This window comes from Bicyclus anynana, chromosome 11 (genome assembly GCF_947172395.1).
Source record: "Bicyclus anynana chromosome 11, ilBicAnyn1.1, whole genome shotgun sequence".
NCBI lineage: Eukaryota > Metazoa > Arthropoda > Insecta > Lepidoptera > Nymphalidae > Bicyclus > Bicyclus anynana.
Genome location: NC_069093.1, coordinates 8,138,330 through 8,164,327, shown reverse-complemented (window position 1 = coordinate 8,164,327; position 25,998 = coordinate 8,138,330). Strand labels below are relative to the sequence as shown.

General features: G+C 38.3%; 1 protein-coding gene across 1 annotated transcript; it reads left to right on the top strand.

The window, feature by feature from the left end:
• The first annotated feature begins 1,220 nt into the window (after positions 1-1,220).
• On the top strand, positions 1,221-25,914 carry LOC112052061 (phospholipid-transporting ATPase ABCA3-like). Its single transcript, XM_052884230.1, has 31 exons — positions 1,221-1,653; positions 5,526-5,772; positions 5,855-6,186; positions 6,263-6,436; positions 6,851-7,098; positions 7,213-7,323; positions 7,507-7,651; positions 8,031-8,204; positions 8,529-8,744; positions 9,254-9,336; positions 9,512-9,641; positions 10,231-10,460; positions 10,722-10,887; positions 11,267-11,500; positions 11,749-11,890; positions 12,050-12,162; positions 12,815-13,034; positions 13,843-14,008; positions 14,642-14,857; positions 15,791-15,895; positions 16,278-16,449; positions 17,351-17,476; positions 18,309-18,432; positions 18,533-18,663; positions 19,483-19,607; positions 21,014-21,191; positions 21,544-21,705; positions 22,237-22,394; positions 22,763-23,051; positions 23,567-23,681; positions 24,354-25,914. Exons 2-31 carry the CDS (start codon positions 5,531-5,533, stop codon positions 24,532-24,534), a joined length of 5,208 nt encoding a protein of 1,735 aa, XP_052740190.1. The 5' UTR covers positions 1,221-1,653; positions 5,526-5,530; the 3' UTR covers positions 24,535-25,914.
• The last annotated feature ends 84 nt before the right edge of the window (positions 25,915-25,998 follow it).

Genomic DNA, 25,998 nt, shown 5'->3' with positions numbered 1-25,998 from the left:
AAGCGCAGTGTTGGTCAACCTCTCACCCAGGTCGAAAAAGTAAGAGGTATGTTTAAGCACAAGTCTGTTTGCCTACGAATTGATTAGTGATCATGTTTTTTTTTCGTTTTTTTTATTCTCTACAAGTTAGCCCTTGACTACAATCTCACCATGGTAAGTGATGATGCAATCTTAGATGGAAGCGGGCTAACTTGTTAGGAGGACGATGAAATCCATACTCCTTTCGGTTTCTGCAGGACATCGTACCAGAACGCTAAATCGCTTGGCGGTACGTCTTTGTTGGTAGGGTGGTAACTAGCCACGGCCGAAGCCTCCCACCAGCCAGACCTGGACCATCGGCCCAGCCGGGGATCGAACCCAGGACCTCCGTCTTGTAAATCCACCGCATACCACTGCGCCACGGAGGCCGTCAAGAACACTATTACGCAGGCAGTACCTTTTCTACCTGGAGGAGCTTAGTTTTACCTACACCCGCACCCGTTAAATATCATCTGGAACCCAGTTCACATTATCGCTCTCCCAATTTCCTTTATCGCCTCACGTGGAGCTGTGTTCCACCACGCTGCTCTCATGCGGGTTGGCGGGCTTAGGGTGATAATGTTAAATTCATTAACACGTTCGTTGCGGTACGAGGTCAATTGACCTCGTACGTCTAGTGTCTTCGAGAGTTACGAGGTCGACGGACCTCGTACCGCACTACTACAATACTATCAGATTGTAGTAGTGCGGTACGGTAACATTAATAATAATGACCGTAGCTGAGGGCTTGCGAGGGTGTAACACCATCAATTTCCCCGGGCTGAGATTTCCAAGTGAAAATTTCTTAGAAGAAAGAAAAACTTTTATTGCTCGACCCATGATTCGAACTCAGGACCTCGTGATCTGAAATTACATAGGCTAAGCACTGGACCAACGGCGTATATCGCCAGAAACCGTTCAAATATTTTTTTTTTTTGGAAATGAGGTAGTAGTGGTGCCTAGTTATACATATTCACAAAGTTTCCTTGAGTTGTGATGAAAGTCTAAATGTCCTAGTATAAAATAGGTACTTCTATGAGGCATAGAAAATTTCTGTATTACAAATTCTGCGGTTAAATGACGATGCAGTCTTTTGTTGACTCTCGCAAATGGTAGAAGGACAATCAAAACAGATTTCAATGTTCTACACGCGCCGACTAAATATCCACCTGCCTACGTTACGTACTGTACATTAATATCTACAATGATAAGAAGCGTAGGTACTTCTGCGAATTGTTCATGATTGGATAGATACGTAAAATAATAGCACGGACAGTTTTCAGTGAGATCCCGCGTATTGCACTGTAAAGTCGCCAAAATTTATGAAAATCGGCGTGTGAATTTGTTGCCAGTGGTTACGAGAACGAATTAAATAAAGTGATGTAGAAAGTGTTATGCCAAACGATTGCTATTAAACATACTATTGCGTATCTATTGTGCCTGTACTTAATAAAACAAAGTGCAACCACTTTTAGGCTAGATACTTGTATTAGAACTGAACTAGGGGAAAACCAGAACATCAAGTTTCCTTTTAAATCAAGTTTATTAGATTATTAAAACGAATGCTATAGTGATAAATTACAGGATAGAGATTCCCTATCTATCCAATATTAACGTCCGCTGAGCACTTCACAGGTATTTTATTTATTTACATTTTTTTATATAGAAGAAATAGGTTTTATTAATGAATGAGTTTTTTTATTCCTTTAAGTTTTAAATCACTTAGGGAACTGGAAGTTAAATTAATGCTACATACATGCGTACTTAGGTATGCAAGTATCTAAATTTTAATATTACCTTCAACTATATAAAAGCTTAATATTACCTTCAACTATATAAAAGCTTAGTCGAATTCTGCCTGCATTTTTAATTTCGATTATTATTATCTAGCGGATGCCCGCGACTTCGTCCGCCCTTAGACATCTTTAATCCAGCCCTTACAGTAGTATCGCTGTAAAAATGGAGTAACCTCTCCCGTTTTCCCAACATTTCCCTACACTGCTCTGCTCGTAGCGTGATGAAAAGTATACTATAACCTGGTCAAGAGTATGAAGAATAATTGTACCTACCAAGTTTCGTTAAAATCCGTCGAGTAGTTTTTGTTTCCATAACGAACATACATACAGACAGACAAAAATTTTTCTGATTGCATTTTTGGCATCAGTATCGATCACTAATCACTCCCTGATAGTTATTTTGGAAATATATTTCATTTACAGAATTTACCTCTCTAGAGATTTAGTATAACTATAGATAACATAGACCTACACGTATCTAGGTAATATCATCATGATCATCAGCGTATTGGCCTTTAATGCCAAGGCCTGCTGAAACCGATAGCTGTTTAATGTTTATTCTCTGTTATAATGTTAATAATATGGCCGCTGGGACACACCGTTTAAGGTGCTTGCTAGTGCCGAGCCACTAGGGAAGGAGAGTTGGACGTACGAGAGAGTTACGAAGGGACACATAGGGTTTCGCAGGGGTTGGTTTTGGGGCTGTTACCTTAGCATATCGGTTTCCAGACTAAGATTAGCTCCAAAAGACGCCTAGGTATACTTTCCGGGATAAGGGTGTTAGGCAGACATATACAACGTAACGTAAGATACGTGATGAGGTGGATCCAAATAATGTACGAATGTACGAAACTGAAGCTTTCTTCGTCTACGTAGCGTCGCGATACCTAATTTAAGTGTAGGTAGGTTAATAGTGTAATTGACTTTATTACTTACTGAAAAGCTGGGCCTTAACCAAACAAAAATAGCATATAATGTAGGGTTTTTTTTTTTTATTCTTTACAAGTTAGCCCTTGACTACAATCTCACCTGAGGGTAAGTGATGATGCAGTCTAAGATGGAAGCGGGCTAACTTGTAAGGAGGAGAATGAAAATCAACACCCCTTTCGGTTTCTACACGGCATCGTACCGGAACGCTAAATCGCTTGGCGGTACGTCTTTGCCGGTAGGGTGGTAACTAACCACGGCCGAAGCCTTCCACCAGCCAGACCTGGACAAATTAAGAAAATCTCAATCTGCCCAGCCGGGGATCGAACCCAGGACCTCCGTTTTGTAAATCCACCGCGCATACCACTGCGCCACGGAGGTCGTCAACGGAGGTAGGTACAGTTAGGAACCTATGTACCTACGTCGTATTGAAAATTACGGAAATTGTAACAGGTCTACGTACTTACTGTGTACAATGTTTTCAGAGACTAATCGGTCAGGATTATCGTTTTACTTCAGTTATCTTTATTAGATAACCAAAAATGCCAAAGTACCTACATGCCTAGCTCTGAATTATTGCGCTTTTATGTTACGTTCTTTATGTACATACCTAGGTAATGAGTAGGCATGTATAAGTAGGTAGGGCAAAGAGATAATAGCTAACTGTCCCAGCTTTTCTATGGCAATATTCATGCTTGTTGCACCTTATCGGATATAACAATTAAGGTAACACGGTAACAAATTCGTCTAAAAACTCAATTGTAATATCATACTAGCGGACGTCCGCGACTTCGTCAGCCCTTAGACCTCTTTGATCCAGCCCTTACAGTAGTATCGCTGTGAAAATGGAGTGACTTCTCCCCTTTTCTCAACATTTCCCTTCACTGCTCTGCTCCTATTGATCGTAGCGTGATGAAAATTATACTATAACCTGTCCAGGAGAATGAAGAATAATTGTACCAAGTTTGGTTAAAATCCGTCGAGTAGTTTTTGTTTCTATAACGAACATACAGACAGACAAATATTTTACTGATTGCATTTTTGACATCAGTATCGATCACTAATCACCATGTGATAGTTATTTTTAACCGACTTAAAAAAAAGGAAAAGGTTATCAATTCATCGGAATCTTTTTTTTTGTATGTTCACCGATAACTCGAAGACGCCTGAACCGATTTAAAATCATTTTTTCGTTTGAAAGGGTTTGTTTTCCAATTGGTTTCATAGTAATCATGTCAGGATCTGATGATGGGATCCTGGAGAAATTGAGGGGAAATTTCGAATATTATAGAGGCAACTAGTGTGTTTGTTAATGTATTCATTAAGTGTTTTAAAGCACTATAGTTTAATGAAGATCTGGTGTCGATCTGATGTTGGAGCCGAAGCACAGACGAAGGAGCTCCTCAACGGTTTCGAGTAGATACCTTGTGTTTTGTCTCGGCAATTGATTTTTTCCACCCTCGGTTAACAATCTACTATTGTTATGTGTTATTCTGGCCTGCTGTGCTATCTACACTATACGATACATGTATGTCGTATAGTGTAGATACTCATACATACTCGGTGCTACATCTAATTGCTATTTAGCAGACGATGTATGTGTGATGCCTTTAGGTAAGCGGAGTAGAGTCAGTCTGTCACATTTCCGTATTCGTGTCTAGGTCAATAAGCAAATTATACCAACAACTGTAGGTATTCTGCCTACACTGTCGTGTGTCGGCCTACATAACGGTTGCTATGCTCAAAATCGCTCTTTTACATACCACGTTAAACTAACTCAATTTACATCGTTTAACGTTAAATTTTGACCGTGAATTCATTTTTAACCGACTACGGCGAAGTCTAAAGGAAGGGTAATGATTTTGGCATGGTCTATGTATGTATCAGTGGCGTGCATAAGGTTGTCGATCAGGGTATGCACTAGTAAGAAAAATTAACCAAACTGGGAAAATCTTCGTTAGTTAAGCGTTACAACACTTAGGGTATGCAGTACTCTAATGCATGTATGAAGTTTTGATACTAAACAAATGACGATAGTCTCAGTTTATTTTTTTTGATGTTAGAAACTGAGGTTTAAATTCCATAATATAATTTTTTTTATAAAATTTATATAGCCTATGTCTCAACTTATGTAACTTCGAATGTCTAAATTTACCGGACTATAGGATTATCAGCACAATAAGCAACATAAGGCTTCTTTTTCTCCCAATGTTCGAAGAGCCCAGAGGCTAGACCAGAGGTTCCTAAACTTTTTTTTCTCATAGTCCACTTTCTAATTTAACTGGTGGACCTTCTGCTGAATTTCTATCCAAAACTCGACAAAAAATGTGAGATTTCCTATGGAAATTTTCGTCTAATTTAATTGATTTTCCTGTGAGTGGCTAAGTAAAATTGTCCAGGGAAAAGTTGTTTATCCAACATTAATTTTTGATATCTATTTACAGCACAAGGAAGCAATCTATACTAATATTATAAAGCTGAACAGTTTGTTTGTTTGTTTGTTTGATTGAACGCGCTAATCTTAGGAACTACTGGTCCGATTTGAAAAATTCTTTCAGTGTAAAATAGCCCATTTATCGAGGAAGGCTATAGGCTATATTTTATCCCTGTATTCCAACGGGAACGGGAATCACGCGGCGTCTACTAGTAAATTCATATACTATGAAACCAGATAAATTTTCGTGGACCCCACTTACGAATCGTGAACACCACTTTGTCATTCAGTCGTTCTAGTTTTGTAAACGGTAATAAATAATTAACCATAATTATCTTTTATAAATATAGATTAAATGATGAAGGTGAGAAAGCAATCTCAAGAGGCGAACGCCTGGATCAAGTTCCGTCTGCTGATGTGGAAGAACTTCCTCCAGCAATGGCGGCACAAAGGACAGACTGTGGTGGAACTGCTGTTGCCTGTCGTTACTATGGCGCTCGTGCTCATTCTGCGACAGCAAATAGAGCCTATTAGAAGAGACACTATAAGATACCCACCTATTCCCGCCCATACTCTCAATTTTTCACGTACTGTATTGTAAGTTGTAACTCATTTTCTATAATAACTCTTTGTTTTAATACTAACTATTAATTTTTTAACAAATCGTTTTCAATTTCAGTCCAGGTCTTAATAGAAGTCAGCTCTCGTTCGCGTATTCACCGAAAAGCGACTTATTGAAAGGTGTTGTGAGCAGTGCAGTTGTAAATTTGTTCGCTCACAACATACGAGATATCATTGACATGCTAAAAGATGAAGAGGACTTTCCTGATATACCGGAAATACCGGATGATCTGCCTATAGAAATTAATTCTACGGATATATATGAATATGCTAAGGGCTTAGTAAGGATTCAGGAGTATAATCATAGTTCAGATCTCATACGTATTTATAGTGACGAAGAATCGATTCGTGAAGTGGTAGCTGCTGTGCAATTTGATGATGGATTATTAGGTTTGTTAATAAAGCAACTACTAAAGTTTTCGATTCTTTAAATGATATATTGTTAATTCTATTAAAAAATTTTTAGGCGCAACAGAATTACCTCTGAACATGACATACGCATTGCGTTTTCCTGAAAGACCACGACAGAATTCATTTTTCGGCATAGGTGGACGTACCTGGCGAACGGATCTAACATTTCCTTTTTTCGAATTACCCGGTCCGAGGTTTCCATTTTCCTGGGAAGGAGGAAATGATCCAGGTATTATTTGTACCCTAGTCTATTTTTTGATAAAATAGAAGATCTAAATTATAATAATAAGTGAAAAAGCTGAAACCGGTAAGTGGCTCAAGTATGCCTCTCTGACGGAGAGTTATATATTTGTACCTTTTGCCGTGGAGACCCTTGGGCCATGGAGTCGCAGTGCCAAAAAATTTTACCGAATTATTTCACCGCGGCTAGTTGCCTCGACTGGTGACAGAAGGGCTGGCTCATTTTTTGCGCAAAGGATCAGCCTGGCTATCCAGCGCGGAAATGCAGCCAGTATTCTTGCCACCATTCCACGTGGGCATGATTTGTATAGTTATTAGGATAAGTTAGCTTAAGTTCCATATTGTATTCTTTCTCAATAAAAATAAAAAAATAATAATAAGTCTCTTTATAATTATTTTTTAGGTTATGTAAACGAAATGTTTATAGCACTGCAGCACGCTATCTCAATGGAGTTAGTGTCACGACTCACAGGTGTAAACTTACGAACATTTCGAGTAAATTTGCAACGATACCCACATCCGTCTTACGTGGAAGATCTCGCCGTAGAGGCACTGATGTTCATATTTCCCCTATTTGTGATGCTCAGCTTTAGCTACACAGCTGTTAACATTGTTCGGAGTGTTACTTTAGAAAAGGAATTACAGCTTAAGGTAATTTTTATTTACTACAAATTAAAAAAAAACACTATTTTAGTAAGGTATTACTTTCAAAGCTGCTAGGTATACCTACATACAGTTTTAACCTTATTTTAACATTGTTTTTAGGAAACCATGAAGATAATGGGACTTCCAACCTGGTTGCACTGGACGGCATGGTTTTGCAAGCAATTCATATACCTGTTTTTCACAGGTTCGCTTATTACGCTTATATTAAAGGTTCGTACACGTAGAACTAACACCACTCCTTCTATAAGCTTGGTCAAAACTCTATCTCTATTTATGAGGTATACAAGCCCATCTCTTAATTTAGAGAGTATTTTTGATTGATCTTTCTTATTAATATCGTTCTTAATTATTACATTGACTATAATTGCATTGCATTTATTTGTTTGGTTTCAGATAAACTGGTTTACAAACGAACAAGGTTTCAGTGAATATGCTGTATTTACTAATACTCCATGGACAGTTATGTTGTTCTACATTACATTATATTTAACTTGCACCATTTTCTTTTGCTTCATGATTAGCGGGTTGTTTTCAAAAGGTACCTTAGTCTCAGTAGTATTGGTTTTAAAGGCTGACGAGAAAAATAAAAATCTTGCCCTATCGCGGCAATCATAACTTAGTCAATTAAGTAAAAAAGACCACATTAACAGCCGGTTTCACCACCTTTTGATGAGTGTCTGATAGCTTATTCACAAACTTTGTCTTTGTCATTTGACATAAAGTCAAAAAGTGACAAATCTTTCGGTTAGTCTTACGATTAGAATAAACGAGACTTATCAGAAGGTGGTGAAACTGGGCCTAAGTGTTGTAATGAAACATGTGGCGATTCCAGACAAGGTATTTTATGTTTCAGGTCAGGCCTTATTTTCTTAATTTTTGGGAAGTGAAAGAGAATTACTGTATTTGTTTTGTTTCAGGTAGCACGGCAGCGTTATTTGCAGGCGTCATTTGGTTCTTGACATATGTTCCAGCTGTGCTGTTAGGGATGGACGTGGAAGTACCGCTTGCAGTGCAAGCTATAACGTGTTTTTCTATTAATTCAGCTATGTCTTATGGATTTCAATTGATGCTTGGAAAAGAAAGTACCGATGGTTAGTTAGTATCTATTAGGTGGCGCCAATGACAGAAAAATTGAGGAGTAGAAGGTTCGCTTGGTATGGAGATGTAATGCGTAGAGAGGAAAGTCATATTACTAGAAAAATGTTGAATTTGCAAGTGGAAGGAAATAAGAGGAGAGGAAGGCCAAAGAATAGATGGTTGGATTGTGTGAAAGAGGACATGTGTGTAAAAGGAGTGGGTGATGAGTTCACGAGTAATAGAGGCGAATGGAAATGATTGACATATTTTTCCGAATCCACTTATGATTTTACAAGTGGGATAAGGGTAAGGAGATGATGGTGATATTTGTGTTACAGGTATGCAATGGAGAGAGTTTTTCGCAACACATTCCCTTGAGTCTAATCGACTACTGTTCGGGCATGTTTGTATATTCCTTATAGTGGACTGTATATTGTACATGTTAATCGCATTGTACTTAGAACAAGTGCTCCCGGGACCATGCGGTGCTCCTAAGCCGTGGTACTTTCCATTTCAGAAGTCGTTTTGGTGTCCCTCTTCAAAGATTGAATACGGTGAGTCATGTGTGAGTCACAGTAAACATATTGTTGAAGAATATCTATAAGTGTTCTTAATAAATGACGAATGACACAGAAATAGTAAAGCACACTTGATTAGAATTTGTATTATCTTGTATGATGAATCTCTTTAAGAATTGAGAAACTTTGTTATATACCACTTCGGAATAAAGAAAAAAAAACACCTACGGAATAAAGAAAAAAAAAACCAAAAATTTCGAGTTTTAATTGTATATGCAATTTCGAAAAGGGCACATGTCGGATATTCTATGCATACATCTCACAAATATAAAATATCTAATAGCATATTTAGATAAATTTTAAAATAATTTATGTTAGTAATTTTCGGAGGCTAATTAATAACAAATTGTAACACTTACTTTTAGAAATTATACACTGATTAGGTAAATAATTAGTTTTTTAATTACTGGACCTTTTTAAATTTACTGACATGTGCCCTTTTCGAAATTGCATATTCAGTTAAAAATAATGTCTTGATTTTGTAGATGAAAGATTTAATGACCCGGATTTTGATGGGACAATTAAAGAAGCAGATCCGATTCATCTTCCTGTTGGAGTCAAAATGTCGGTAAGTTGTTGTTAATATTAACTACTATCATTTCTTGATGCGTTCAAATGATATATTTTTTGGTACGTCCAGAAGATATACTGCCGTGTAGTATTAGTATTTTTAGGACATAGTTAGATACTCATACGTATCTACTTATATAGTTTAAATCATATGTTGTAATATTATTTTTCAGAATTTAACCAAAGTTTATAAAAACAATATTGCTGTTAATAATTTAAACTTGAACATATACGAAAATCAAATCACCGTTCTCTTAGGGCATAATGGCGCAGGAAAATCTACTACAATTTCAATGGTAACAGGTAAGTGGTACTTTTATAAAATAACGCGTATATTATATGCTCCTACTTTTACCACTTTTTTATAGACAACTAGTAGACGCCGCGCGGTTTCACCCGCGTGGTTCCCGTTCCCGTAGGAATACGGGGACAAAATATAGCCTCGATAATCTAACACTGAAAGAATTTTTCAAATCGGACCAGTAGTTCCTGCGATTAGCGCGTTCAATCAAACAAACAAACAATCTCTTTAGCTTTATAATATTAGTATAGATATGTATAATATCTAGATTTTATCTATGTATCTACAAGTACGTAAACATATAAAATTAGCGGAGCTTCGCTTTGTCTTATTCAATTTCACCTCATTTTTTATAGCTTGGCAAGTTCTTTCGTAACAATCCTGATACCCGCGATTCATACCCGCGTAGTCCTTCCTTCTGCACCGCCCGGACGACCTCACACCGGAGCAGTCCTTCCCGCCCCGTCGCCGATCATGGGAGTGTCATCAACGAACTTGCCAAGCTAGAGTACAGTTACGCAAACTATCAATAGGCTATCGACGACAAACAAAAACTTTAGCCGCTTATAATAACATTAATGAATTTCCAAGGTAATGTGGAAGTGACTCGAGGCAGCGTATGGCTAGCCGGCTACAATGTGTCGACGCAGACCAGCTTCGCCCGCGCTCATCTCGGCCTGTGCCCACAACATAACGTACTTTTTAATGAGCTCACCGTGCGCGAACATTTGGAATTCTTTGCCAGACTCAAAGGCTTCACCGGAACGGAACTCGAAGAAGACATCGATTCACTCATCGATCGCCTTGAGATGGAGGAGAAAGTATGTATCCATCCACCAGGTCACACCATTATCGTATACCTTACTCTTTGCTTGTTTTTCAAAGAGTTCCATGTTCTCATAATCTTCTTATGTTTAAAAGATAATGATGGCTCGATTGATGTGATTGTTTTTTTGTTTCCTTAGTGCTAATCGAATACAGTGGTGGTTCAATCAAAAAGTATTTTTTATTCATTTTTCCCACCAACTTCTTCAAAAAGGAACAATAATTTAAAGTATCTTAACTTATGTCGGTTTTTGCAGAGGCATTACCTAGCTGAAGGACTGTCAGGAGGTCAGAAGCGACGGTTATGTGTGGGTATCGCTTTATGTGGCGGTGCCCGCGTGGTGTTGCTTGACGAACCTACTTCAGGCATGGACCCTGCATCTCGTCGGGCGCTTTGGGAACTATTAAACAGGGAAAAGAAAGGTATGACATCATTATCATCATTATCAGTCTACTAATGGACATAGGCCTTTATATGGACTACCAAACACCACGGTCTCGAGCCGCTAGCATCCAGCTGTTCTCCGCAATCCACTTCACGTCCTCGATCAATCTAAAGGATCGACCGACATTGCTCTTTCCTTAGGACTCCAACATCTATCAGCTCTTCGAACTATGTACCCTGCCCGTTGCCACTTTTGGTTCTCCTGAGGATATCCACATTTCTGATTAAATCACGCAGATAAACTGTAAGCTTTGGTATACCTACTCGTATTTAGCTATAAATCGAAATCATTTTATCATTTACTAAATAAGAACTTGATTTCAACGAAGGAATTATTAATTATTTTGTTAATTTAAGGTCGATCGATGATCCTAACGACCCACTTTATGGACGAGGCAGACTTTCTCGGTGATAGAGTTGCAATCATGTCGAGTGGCCGTTTGCAATGTGTCGGTTCTCCATATTTCTTGAAGCATCACTATGGAGTTGGTTACACTTTGGTTGTCATAAAAACTGAAAAATTTCAAATCGATTACTGCACTTCGCTTATCGGGGAATACATACCAGGGACGATGGTTAAAGAAGACCGAGGTAAGTTTCTAGTTATTATAGTCTTACATTATTGGATTTTATGATGGCAATAAAAACATAAAGGCACTCGCATAATAAAAACTGTGGGAGTGTTACATTAGACACTCCCTTTAGATAAAGTAAAATACACTTTTACTTTGAAATGCAGACTGATAGATAAAAATTTATTAGTCTTAAGTAAATACTAAAAGCAAATAGCCTAGCCTAATTATCTACTTTTATAATTTTGAGGATATTCGTGATTTCAGGCATGGAAGTGACGTATAAGTTGCCCAACCATTATTCACACGTGTTTGAAGATATGCTCAATGATCTTGAGAGGAATATAGATACTATACAATTCAAGGACTATGGATTACTTGCTACGACCCTAGAAGATGTATTTATGTCGTAAGAAATTTTCACTTTCCCTCGACCAGTTAGACGTTATCACTAGAATAAATAAAAAGATGCATGGTTTTTAGTTTATCAGACTAAAATTGTGACGTTGTGTGACGTAATTGAGTATTAGATAATGTTTTCGATTTAAAAAATAATGTTTTATTACAGCGTTGGATCAGACGTAGACATACATTCAGAATCAGATGATAATATGACAATGAACACTGATTTGTCTGATGACAAGGATGTCAGCTGTTCTGATGAAGTATCCTTGGAAACCCGTAAGTTTAATTTTAATTCAAAAGCAAATAAAGTTAAGAGGCACATTTGTAGCAATATTTTTATTGAGTCGACTCCTATTGCAGTAGCAAATAACATAGAGTAAGTACATGTACCGACTCTGATAACAGTAAAACCTAAAATTTAGCCCGAAGCTGGTATTTCATTGAGTGGTCTAAATGATTCATTATTTTTACTTATGATTCATTTTATGAGTCACATAGATTATGATAGATAGATAAATGATAAACTTAAAAAATGTTACTACTATACCATTTTGCTTTGCGCTTTATCTTAAACCATTTGGTAGCAAGTAGTGATATTAGTAAGATCTAGCCGTGTGACCCCATTTGATGTCATCGGTTCACCTAGTAGGGGATCGACCAACCCTGCGCTTTTCGGTGCCAGCTCACCATTCTTTGAGACCACAGGTTCCATTTTCAAATTATGCCTTGCCCCGAGTATTGCCACTTCATCTTAATAACTCGTTATGCTATGTTTTGACCGCTGAATAAAAGCGAGTCAAGATCTTATCGGTGCTTATGTCTAGCAATGGACGTCTATCGGCTGATAATGATGATGAACTAAATAAACAGATAAATATATTATTGGTTCTTTTCCATTAGCTGACTACATTTTTTTCTTAAATTCCAGTCGATAACAGTTACGAAAACGAAACAGGAATTCGCTTATTCTGGTTACGTGTAAGCGGAGTGTGGCTAAAATTGTTCTTAGTTTGGACCCGTTCCTGGGGTCTACTGTTATTGCAAGTTTTGGTGCCAATTCTCCAGATAAACACTAACTTGGGCATTCTTCAATATCTATTGGGAAAAAGTGCAACTGTTATATCTAGAGCATTGACTCTTGCGCAAGGGTAAGTTGCAGACAAGCTTATATGTTAATTATGTGGATTTAATAATCATTGTTTCTAAATATCTATTTGATATCCTGTATTGGTGATGTGATTTAAAATTGGCGTAATCTAAGTACAAGTACTTAGCTGCTACGAGTTGTAATATGTTTTATCGTTAGATAGACAGATATTTATGTACCAAAGATTTTCCTTATCGTGGTCTAGTAAACACTTCGCATTAGTGCGTTCGACGTTAACGTCATTCCATTCAATAAAAAAATATTTAAAATTTTTAGATAGCTGTTTGAACACAAAATGATAGGCACTGAGTTTGTTTTGTCCTTTTCAAATTGAATATCTATTTTTATGTAGGGAGTAGCGATTTGCGAATAACCAAAAATGTGCCCATCTTGATTATTATTAATGACTAAATGAACTAGCCTCACCTTAACCTAACCACCCTTCAATATTGTCGCTCTGGTCACAGAAAACATATGCTCTGGGCAAATGCCTTGCTTACATCCTGGATCAAGGCCTGAATCTATGTCTACTATAATAAATATTATTTGTCTCTATGTACATTGAATAAATGTACAAAAAAATGTGGGGGATAAAGGATATACTCGTAGTAGCAGAATACAAAAAAGAAAAAGTTTGAATGTTCATTTTGCTGTTCACGCAAATAGAAAAATTAAAAAAATAAAAATACTTCGTCCTGAACCTTTTAATAGAGTTTTATTTGATTTTCGCAGAAAGATCGCGTGTTGCAAAAATATTTTATACTTAGTTTTATTGAGTGAAGGAAGTAATATAGACTATTATTTTGCAGATATATAACCACAAATACATTCTTAAGTTATAACGGCACCAACCTGACTTCATGGGGTAATTTGGGCAGACGAGGGTACGAAGAATTTTACAACGCGTCAAATGTAAACTCTATGTTGTTAACAATTGTTGACGGTCAACCCCTCGATGATTACTATTTACATAGAGTGAGTTAATTATTTTATTATAGGTACATCGAAACATGGTTATATGGTTTTCATATATTTTTCAATGCCCAAAGCTTCCTGCAGACTTGACGGTGTATAAGTGTCTTAATGCGTTGGCGGGCTGAGGATGATTTTGTATCGATCACTATCCGATGTTAAGGACAGCCCTTGAGTAAAATCACACCTGATGGTAAGTGATGATGCAATCTAAGATGGAAGCGGGCTCACTTGTTAGAAGGTGTACGAAAATCCACACCCCTTTCGGTTTCTACCCGAGGTACCGGAATGCTACTGAGAATTTCACCAAGATCCAGGACTCAAATCCAAGACCAACCAACTAACGCTAATCGATCAGTTCACAAAATTAGAAATAAGCCATAAATGTTTCGGACATACGAGTGCTAGTACCTAATTAAGCTTTGACAATTGTAAAGCAATCAACCTATCATTTAAGACCGAAAATTATATCTGTACTAGCGGACCCACTCGAGCTTCGTTTAGACTTATCTAACTTCACCCCATTAGTAGCTAGTACAGTTACGCAAGCAACCAATAAGATTCAACCAGATGTGTAAGAAGATACTTGTATATTGTAACTATATCTAAAGTAAAATGTTCTATTTATCAACATAGACGGAAGACCCCGTGATAATGGGCGCATACCGCAACAGATTCCTCATTGGTGCGACGTTTGACGACAACACTGCGACCTCTTGGTTCAGCAACTTCGGCTACCACGACGTGGCCACTTCCCTGGCCACGGTACACTCCGCTCTGCTCAAAGGGTTCAACCCTGCGGCCAGTCTCGACGTATTCAATCATCCGCTGCAAGCTAACTATAGAGATGACGTAAGTTTTGTACACTTTAAATTGTAGATTATGATACAAGGGGCTAAAATAACCGATTATATACGAGGTAGTTTTGTATGAATCAGAGTTATTGTGGTTACATGGTTTTTAACAACTCTTAATAATCTCGAAGAGAATAAAAATCAAAGCTTGACGTCGGGTCAGCGATTCTGGTCATAATTTTTATCAATGAGGATACGTGTTCTCCGATGTATATTATTTTTTTTTTAACAATACAGAATCTAGAAATACAGAATATAATACAGAACACTATTAATAATAATTTATAAAATAATTAAATTAAATAAATTTTTAAAAAAACACATGTTGGATATTCTTCCGGGACATTGAAAATTTATAGACATGTGCCCTTGTCGAGATTGCATATTTAATTCAGTTTTTTTTTAAATTAGGGGCATTTGAGTGCCCGATCATTGGTGTGGTGAACTGGTGACGATCCTTCTTACAATAGTTAAGAGCCGTCTCAAGAAAAAGTCTTCTATATCCGACTTTTGATCCAACATTCGAGCGAAAGCTCATTGGTCGAAGCTTTTCGCTTTACAACCTGTACCTTAACCTTACTGTAACGACTATCGGATCAACAACATTTGACTCAACATTCATCATCATCATTATCAACACTATACTGCTGAGTTCGAATGAGAGGGGTTAGGCCAATAGCCCACCACGCTGCCCCAATGCGGATTGGTAGACTTCACAGAGAGTTTAATTCTCTGGTATACAGGTTTCCTCACAATGTTCTTTCCCCGTTTGAGACACGTGATATATATTTTCTTAAAATGCACACAACTGAAAAGTTGGGAGGTGCATTCCCCGGACCGGATTCGAACCCATACCCTTCGGAATCGGAGGCAGAGGTCATATCCACTGGGCTATCACGTTCGACTCAACTTTACTGTCTTATTATTTCAGACCAACATTCAGCTGATGGTGTCCCTATTGTCAGTGCAAGTTGCGAACAGCATTGGCAACAGTCTCGCCATCGTCAGTGCAGTGTACATTATGTTTTATATCAAGGTTTGTATAGCAGATACATTTATGTTATGCTTAATTGCTTAATCCCCTATTTTTTTCATCACATAATATCAGCCGGTAGACATCCTCTGCAGGACATAGGCCTTTTGTAGCGACTTCCAAACATCACGATACTGAGCCACCTGCATCTAGCGACTTTCTGCGACTCGCTTGATATCCTCGGTCCACCTAGGTCCTAGTGGGGGGTCGACCAACACTGCACTTCATCGGCTCTTCGAACGGTGTGGCTTGCCCATTGCCATTTCAGTTTCGCGGCTCGCTGAGGTAGTTAGTTTCGTCTGCGGATCTCCTCATTTCTGATTTGGTCACGCAGAAACTCCAAGCATAGCTTGGCCTTATAATAAGAATGTTCTTCTTTATGTAGGAGCGCGTAACGCGAGCTAAGCTACTGCAGCGAGCGGCCGGCATGCAGCCCTACATCATGTGGGGAGCCGGCGCGCTGTTCGACTGGTTGTGGTTCATGGTGCTGTGTGTTAGCATCATCATCTCCTGCGCAGCCTTCCAGGTTACTGGCATGAGCTCGGTGGAGGAACTGGGTAAGATACTCTTTTTTTATTCTTTACAAGTTAGCCCTTGACTACAATCATACCTATACTGATGGTAAGTGATGATGAAATCTAAGATGGAAGCGGGCTAATTTGTTAGGAGGAGAATGAAAATCCACATCCCTGTCAGTTTCTACTCGACACCGTACCGGAACGCTAAATCGCTTGGCGGTACATCTTTGTCAGTAAGGTGGTAATTAGCCACGGCCGAAGCCTCCCACCAGCCAAACCTGGACCAATTAAGAAAACCTCAATCATGTAAATCCACCAAGTATACCACTGCGCCACGCCGTCAAAGTCAAATTTGGAAGAGTGCAGAAGCTTTGGTAGAATTAGTAGTAGAGATTTTGGCGACTGATGTCTTCTGGGGAAGTAGGTACAAGATCGATGCTCATTTCTGCGCTGAGCAGCATTGCTGATGTTATTCGGTCAGAAAGACATGGTTGTAATTGATGGCATACGAGGCTCAAAACCGCCACGTGTCCCTCAGGTCAGGTCAGTTGCGGGACTTTGAAGGAAGTGTTGCATGCCTTGCGAAACGCTCCATTTATCATCCGACCATTTGGATTGACGGACCAACGTCAAGTTATTACTATAAAATAAAAATTAAGCCAGAAGATAAGATGAAAGGAATTGGTTATGACTTTAAAATTTCTTCTCTAGTTATGCATCATGGTGAGACCTCGGCTTAGGGAGATTGGGACCGATATCTCAGTCATGATGCATCCGTGACCGTGGTTGACACCCAGGTCCGGATGATGTAAAAAATTTGTGCATAGGAAAATCAATCAATAAGAAAACGAGTTCTTTTCCATTACCAACTTGCGATGTTTGTGAAAACTTAATGCAGAATAAGCATAGATATATAAAACATCGTTTTAAACGTTCGCAGGTCGGCTGTATCTCTGTCTGATGATATACGGAGCGGCGATGCTGCCTCTACATTACTTGTTCTCGCTGCTGTTCAACGGACCGGCGCTTGGTTTTGTTATCATGTTCTTCATTAACACTCTTTTCGGTAAGTTTAACGTGTATTTGTTCAGAGGGCCTAGTGGCAATTTGATACTGTTACTGTCACGTAACGTAAACGCGAATTTCTATGGAATTGAAACAGCGTCATCTAGCCACTTGACTCCTAAATGGACGACCGGTTACCGTTACGTGACATGTAAAAAAATATAAAATAAACTAAGGGCAATAGGCGAGCACAGTATCATGCTCCGCGCGATAGAGGATTATAAAGTTTTTTTAAATGGCTCACAACGGTAGATTAAAACCGCATTCCTTGACTGTCGGCTTTTTCAACGTAGACGGGCTTTTCGATAAAATACTCGCGGACAGTGAATGACTAGTGGCACTAATGCACGACTGTATCAATTGCATATAAATTTGCGTTTACGTCAACGTGATAGTAACAGTACAGTGTGAAAATATTGAAAACTCCCACTAGTATTCAATAGATATAAATACAATTGAACTATCTGTCTGTGATTTCAAAATACACATCTTTTCTCATTCTGTTTACAGTTACTTATACGATAACAAAACACAATTTAACCTTTTTGTATGTCCGTCTTTTCTGTTTTTGCCATGATTCCTCTATTGGGCTAATCTTTGAAACGGATTAACTGATTTTAATGGGACTTTCACTGGAAAATAGAGGAGGTTATTAACCAACAAATTAGGCTACTTTTTATCTCGGAAAAAATCCATGTTTGCCTCGCGATTTGTGAATAACTGAATTTCACGCGGACGAAAGTCGCGGGCGTCCGCTTGTAAATACATATTGAAAGCCTGGCCAACATTTTATGGGTTTTGAATAACAATACTCCTTTTCATGGATTTTGCAGGTTTGATCGGTGCACAAATCGTAGAAGCGTTGTCGTCGCTAGGAGCTTCTGCGCGAGAGGCGGCGACCATCTTGGATTACATACTGCAGTTCTTCCCGCTTTACAGTCTGGTAACTTCGACTAGGTATTATTTCTATTACTTTCTATTTAAATCATATATTTTTGGTTGGATCACCCGGTCCTATGATATTCAACACCCAAATAATTAAGTCTTCTTTCTATAGGCAGCTGAATCAAATCGGGTTGATAAGATTTTCTTGTCTCGAGTATTGCGAGTACCTGACGTCAGTGCTGCCTAACTTGGAAGAGTGTAACATGGAATTCCTTTGCAATAACATAACCCGACAATGCTGCAGTAAGTATTCATGGCATGTTTAGCTTTAGACAATTAAGGTATATCTGAGGGTACGATTATATTTTTAGTTGTTTGAACATAACGTAACAAGTTTGTTGACTTTCGGAAGTTTGCTAGGCTATGGTTAGGTGTATAGACAAGCAATTGAAAGTTGCTTTGAAAGGTGTAAGGTTGTTCTCTTACATAGATATTCAATTGCAACGCAACCCTCTGGTCGAATGTTACTCCAGTCAAAGAAGGAAAATAGGTCAGTCTCGGAATGAGACACCTTTAATCACCTTTATTTTGATGTTCTAAAAGGTTTCCTAAGTATTTTTAATCAACTTTAAAACTTATAATTATAGGTACTTAGATAGTGAAATTGTGTGAAAGCGACGCGAAGATAGTCTCGTAGGAGAACGGTCTAATTTTTTTTTTATTCTTTATAAGTAGATAAGCCCTTGACTATAATCTCACCTGATGGGTGCGGGCTAAATTGTTAGAAGTAGGATGAAAATCCACACTCCTTTCAGTTTCTACACGGCATCGTAGCGGAACGTTTTCTCAGTTTATACATACAAACGCGCTTGGTCAACATCTAAAATCAAACGTACGTTACAGAATAAAGCGGACTGCCCTTGAATGATTTAAGGAATTAGGTAATACGACTAGATTGTTAATTTTTGAAAGAGGGCAATTTTTGGGTAAGTTTTTAGGCTGCCATTAGAAAAAATAAAGAACGGATATATTTTTAAATAACATAACTTTGGCATATCTTTCAGTAGGTATGTAGATAATAATGTTGATTATATTTCTTAAAAACTTGTTTCCATCCTACAGTTCCTGAGAATCCGTACTTCGACTGGGAGGATCCAGGCATAATGCGCTACATTGTGTGCACACTCACCATTTGTGTAGCACTGTGGTCGCTGCTTATGATATTGGAATACAACTGGATTCAGAGGGTACGTATAAAACTGTAATTATTATTTAGTTATTAATTTCTTCGATAGTCGTCTTTCGGCATCTTAAGATATCGAGGACTTTAGAGATATTTTAAAAGAAATTGAAAAAAAAAAATTGGTTGTAAAGTTGGTTGATAGTTAAACGTGACAAAGTCAGAAAATACTGATGGAATGGTTGCATTTTTCAAAAGAAAGAGCGAGATATACTTTATTTCTTTGAAAGAGCGAGGAAACGACGCATGACGTCGTCTTTTTTCGAGCTTGCATCTGGCTTCATAGAATTATAAGACGTCGTCAAGTCAAAAACTAAATCAGAATTGAAACCAAACCAAACGTTAATTTACACGCACTTTTGAAACATCAAGTTTGACTATTTGTAGAAGGTAGAGAATCCACAGATTTATTGCTAAAAGCGTTAGCTTTTAACGTTGTCTGTTCTGTGATTAAATCTCATAGTGACACGTCGGGAAAATATAGGCATAGGTCTGATTTAGGGACTTTTATTATAGGTAGTTGGCACAGAAAATATAGTTGCCAATGCCAAGGTCAAGGCGAATTGTGAGTCAGACGACTTAAAGTTGGTAGAGAGGCCATTTAATAATTTGATAGTTTTGGTGCATTAATTTTACAGAAGTTTTTCTAGAATTAATACCAATCACTGCTTAATCAAATTTTTAAATCTGAATTAAGAAGATATATTATCATCATTAAGTACCAACGTTAGATAGTGATAGTAGCCAGACGTTTTCATATTGATAAGATTGTGCTATACTACTCGTACCTATTTGTCTATTTCCGCCTACAAAACAAATACTTGAAAAAAAAACTTTATTCCAATATGAAACCTATGATTGTAGAAAATAAGGTGGAAATTTAGAATCTATGTTGGAAAAATGCGTGACCAAAAGCAGCAAAACGTCTTTAGAATACCTTCTCAACGTCTATTCATCCGATTACATTTTACGTAAAACAACACAACATTGCAGCATTGATAGAGCGAGCTGTGCTTGGAGTTTCTCTGCGTGATAGAATCAAATAAGAGAATATCCGCAGAAGAACTAAAGTCACCGACATAGCTCAGCGAGTCGCGAAGCTGAAGTGGTAATGGGCAGGGCATATAGTTCGAAGAACCGATGGACGTTATGGTCTCAAGGTGCTGGAACGGCGACCGCGCACCGGAAAACGCAGTATTGGTCGACCCCCCACTAGATGGACTGAGGACATCAAGAGGGTTGCAGGGAGCCGCTGGATGCTGGTGGCTTGAGACCGTGATGTTTGGAAGTTTATACAAGAGGCCTATGTCCAGTAGTGGACGTCCATCGGCTGATAATGATGATGATGATTGTGCAGCTTACTCCTCTTACTTACTTACTCTAGGATCCTAATATAAATCTTAATTTGTGTAGCTGTTCATTCGCAAGAAGATAGCGCCTCCTCTAGACGAGTCGACCCTAGATCCTGACGTCGCAGAGGAAATGCAGCACGCCGAACGTCTGGATACAAACACTCCTGGCATTAAACTCGTGGCACGCGGCCTCACAAAATACTACGGCAATAAATTGGCTGTAGATCAGATTTCTTTTTGTAAGTTAGATTAATATTTTATATTATATGTATAACGATGGATGCGTCCCGCATGTACCGCATTTTCTATCACACGACACAAAGATACACATTACACAACAACCCACACGAACGCAGAAAGTTGGCCGCCTTAGCCACGCAACATGAGGAGTGTGGTGGTATATCGATGCTTACACTTTATTGTAGGTCCATAAGTAATATATTTTACTGAAGGTGCCTATCAATCAGATCTTCCTCAGATTTTAGTTTTGTATGTGTCATTTATAGCCGACAAGTACTTTGCGAGCTTTTTTTGATGGGGACAGGGTCATTCTTATTTCTTACGAGTAGATACATAGTTATTTATTTGCAGCTGTAGGTGAAGCGGAGTGCTTCGGCTTGTTGGGCGTCAATGGAGCTGGTAAAACGACCACATTTAAAATGCTGATGGGCGACGAGTCCATCTCTAGTGGAGACGCTTTCGTTAGTGGCTATTCCGTTGGATCTGATATCACCAAAGTTCACGAGAATATTGGTAAGCTTTCCCGTTATTTAAATAGTTAGACATATTTGATGTACAAAGCAGACTAACTTGATGGTCAGTGGAAAACGCCTATAAATAGAGTATTTACCACTTCACAGAGTATGTGTTCACATCGATACGGAATTTTATTCACAATCACACACATCACGCAAATTAATCGCCAATAAACGTCAGAGTGCACACGTATTGTGGTTTAATTTCAATGCAATACTATTCCGCAAACTAAAGTAAACCTTAACCACGGTCATATGGTCCGTGTCGGATACAAGGAACACGTCCTACAAAACAGGTACTACTCAGAGTTACCCACATCGATGCTGTTTCAAAGCAGAAATTAGCATGGCAATAGTAGAAGGTATCTGAACTACTTTCCTAGGAATATCTACCTACTACTAAATGTTACTCACTAAACTAACGGACGGAATGTCCTAGATATACTGTCAGGTTTAGTTTAGATCTATGATACCATAAGCCCATAAACTATGTTGAGAATAATTTATTAATTTTGTTACTATTTTTTAGGGTACTGTCCACAATTCGATGCGATATTTAGCGAGTTGACTGGACGGGAAACGCTGCATTTGTTCTCTAGATTCCGAGGCCTAAGAAATGCCAACTCTTTGATTAGAGCTGAAACACTCGCCAATGCGCTCGGATTTACAAAACATCTGAATAAAAGGGTAAATTACTATATAATTTTTCTTAAATTAACAAAATCATGGCCCTGGTAAGATCTTACAGTCGACAAGGGTCTATGTTTCATTGGTGGCCATCTTCGCTAGCGTATAGAAATTTCTATCTTTGGCTTTTCTTAACTAGTTAATCATCGTGTTAGTGATCGGCGTCTCGATCTTTTTGTATTCATGTTATAAGTAATACTTCTTTTTAGCCTGGTCCCACGGTGGTGGCATCCTCTTTCTGATCTTATTTTCTTATCTTGAGAATCTGAGTTCTTGATTTGTTAGCTCTCATATTGGCGTTAACAATGTCAACCAACGCTTTTTGGGACGGCCTCAAGATACTATTAAATATGTTTTCTGTGCGTTAGGTGGATCAATATTCTGGCGGTAACAAGCGCAAGCTGAGCACAGCCATCGCCATGCTGGGCCGCACGCAGCTGGTGTTCGTGGACGAGCCGACGACGGGCGTGGACCCGGCGGCCAAGCGGCAGGTGTGGCGCGCGGTGCGGGCGGCGCGGCGGGCGGGGCGCGCCTTCGTGCTGACGTCACACAGCATGGAGGAGTGCGAGGCGCTGTGCGACCGGCTCACCATCATGGTCAACGGCCGCTTCCAGTGCCTCGGCTCCCCGCAGCATCTCAAGAACAAGTTCTCTCAAGGTAAAAGTCAATAAGGCGTTGCTGCAGTGGTAATAAGAAACGCAAGATATAGGTCGCGCTAAAATTTAAAAGCACTCGCCTATAGTATAGGGGGCTTGCGCAGAAGTCAGTTTGTATTGCAGGCTGATTACACTGCGCAACAAACCCCTTCCATAACGACGAACATCTAATAAATTATAGTATTGTAGGAAATAGTTATCTGAAATTTATGTGACGTCGCTCGGTCTCGTGTTGGCTTGTGCCGACGCTAGATGCGCGACTTGATTCCGTAAAAAGTAGGGAGTTGAGAAGGGTAGCCATCACGCGGGAACGTCTGGCGATATAAAGTTATTAATTTATTATATAAATTCCGTGACTTTACTCAAGGTCATTCTCTGCCATTCTAGGGTCTTATTTTGGTTACAGTTTGATTTGTTATTGACAAATGTTGTGAATGCCTTTGTTCGACATTGGTTTGCTTATTGTAATCCACTTCTGAGTCTGCTAAAACTTGTTTGTTTTTTTGTTCTTTATAGGATTCACACTAACAATTAAAATAAAACTGAAAGAGGGAGACAACTTGGTGAACGACGCTAGAACAGAAACTGTAAAACGTTACGTGCAGTCCAATTACACAGATCCAAAGTTAATGTAAGTATTTACTTAATAAACTGTATAATTTACAGTCCACGGCGGACTTGTGGTAAAAACTCGAAAACATTTGATAGCATTACTTTTTTCTCAGTCAGTAAAATAATTGTCTGTCATTCTGTCATAGTCCAACACGTCTGTCTGTAGTAGGTATTACCCACATCACTCAAACGTCTCAAGCTTATTACGCTTTAAACTCATAACATAGAGAAAACTTAACGCCCCGCAACTCTCATCCTCAGGAATATTTGAAATTGCGGTCACAGAGAACTTTTTTAATTTAGCAAAAGCATTTCTTGCTTGTTCAATGCGGTATCGTATTCCAGATTATGTTTGTGAACTCCGGTTTCGTCAATACAAGTATAATAATATATGCCTACATCATAATAAAAAAATAGAATTCTTAAACATTCATAGAGCCGCAATAGCCCAGTGTATATATCCTCTGCCTCCGATTCCAGAGGGTGTGGGTTTAAATCCGGCCCGGGGCATGCACCTCCAACTTTACAGTTGTGCGCATTTTAAGAAATTAAAAACCATGTTTCTCAAACGGTAAAGGAAAAATTTCAAAAAAGTGGTGGACTATTGGCCTAACATTCTGAGACGATATTCGAGCTCAGCAGTGAGCGGAATATGGGTTGATAATGATGAAACATTCGTGTTGTCTTTTAGGGAGGAGTATCAAGGATTAATAACATTCTACCTGCCGGACCGCAGTGTGGCTTGGTCCAGGATGTTCGGCATCATGGAGAGAGCTAAGCGAGATTTGGACGTGGAAGACTACAGCATCCTGCAGACGTCGTTAGAGCAAATTTTCTTACAATTCACGAAATATCAACGCGAAGGGTTATAATACATAGCCACAATATAGCCATAATAAGTCACTCTTGGCAATTTTATTGATAGTCTCTATCAGCAAAATTGCTAAGAGATTTGAAATAAAATATGCATAGTTATATCTACAAGTAAGTAGGTACCTACTCTCTACCTGCTAAAAGAGATTTGATTTTTTATGACAAAAAGACTTCTTAAGAAATTATATTATTTTCCTACATTTTGATCAAAATTGTGTGGTTATTATTTATTATTCATATAAAATCACATGGGACTCACTGCACTGAAGTACGTCCACAAATTCCATTATCCATGAACGTTTTCACGTTCGTTGTTGTTAGAACAATTATAAAAAATCTCAGTAAAAAAATTATGAAAAAAAAATTGTGAAGAAACTTTTTAAAATGCCTATACTTTAATATCTAAAACTAAAAACTGTAAAAAAATTATATTAACAAAATTATTAGATAAGGTACCTAATTTATATCCAGGATTTAAATAAAGTGCCTATCTATAATAACCACAAATAATATAAAAATACACTCTTTATTTTATTGAAGGTAGATTTGATACTAACATAGTGTTTATTGGGCCAAAATAATCTATGGCAAATAAAGATGAAATTGTTATCAGTTATTATCACTATGTCAAGGTTTCGTGGTATTCTGTTATTTCCGTTAAGGTCGCCCGTTTAGCTTAGTTTGCAATCTTTAGCATTTGTTGTTTAAATACTATGTAGATAGTTGTGTAAATATTTATTTTAACTTCTGTGCCTTAAACAGGACGACATGATAACATGCGACCACGTGAAAAGATTTTTTTTAATCTTTCACAATTTAGCCCTTGACAATCTCATCTTGGTATGTGATGATGCAATCTAAGATGGAAGCGGGCTAACTTGTTAGGAGGATAAAAACCCACACCCATTTCGGTTTCTACACGACATCATACCGGAACGCTAAATCGCTTAGCAGTTTTGCCGGTAGGGTGAACTAGTCACGACTGAAGCCTCCTACCAGCTGGACATGGATCAATTAAGAAAACCTCAATCGGCCTAGCCGGGGATCGACCCCAGGAACTCCGTCTTGTAAATCCATCGAGCATACCCACGAAGATTTGTCCTTAGCCCAACTCTTTCGTACCAACGCAATGAAAGAGATTCTCTTCACGAGATTATCTCGTCGGTCGCATGCTAGCGCCTATGATAACTTATGAGTTTTATTCTATTAATAATAATTTTGTATAAAACATGACAATTTTTTAATAAATAGATATTATGAATAATATGTATGCTATGACTTTTTAATGGTTGAGGAAAAAGAGAGAGCTATATTTCCTGTTCTGCAGCAATTGGTCATTTTGTCTTCAATTGTTAAATAAAAGAGCTTCGTTACTATATTTTGTTAATTATCATTATCATTAGTGTATATTATTATTATTATCATATTAGGTCATAAAATATTGTAATACATTATTCTTTGTC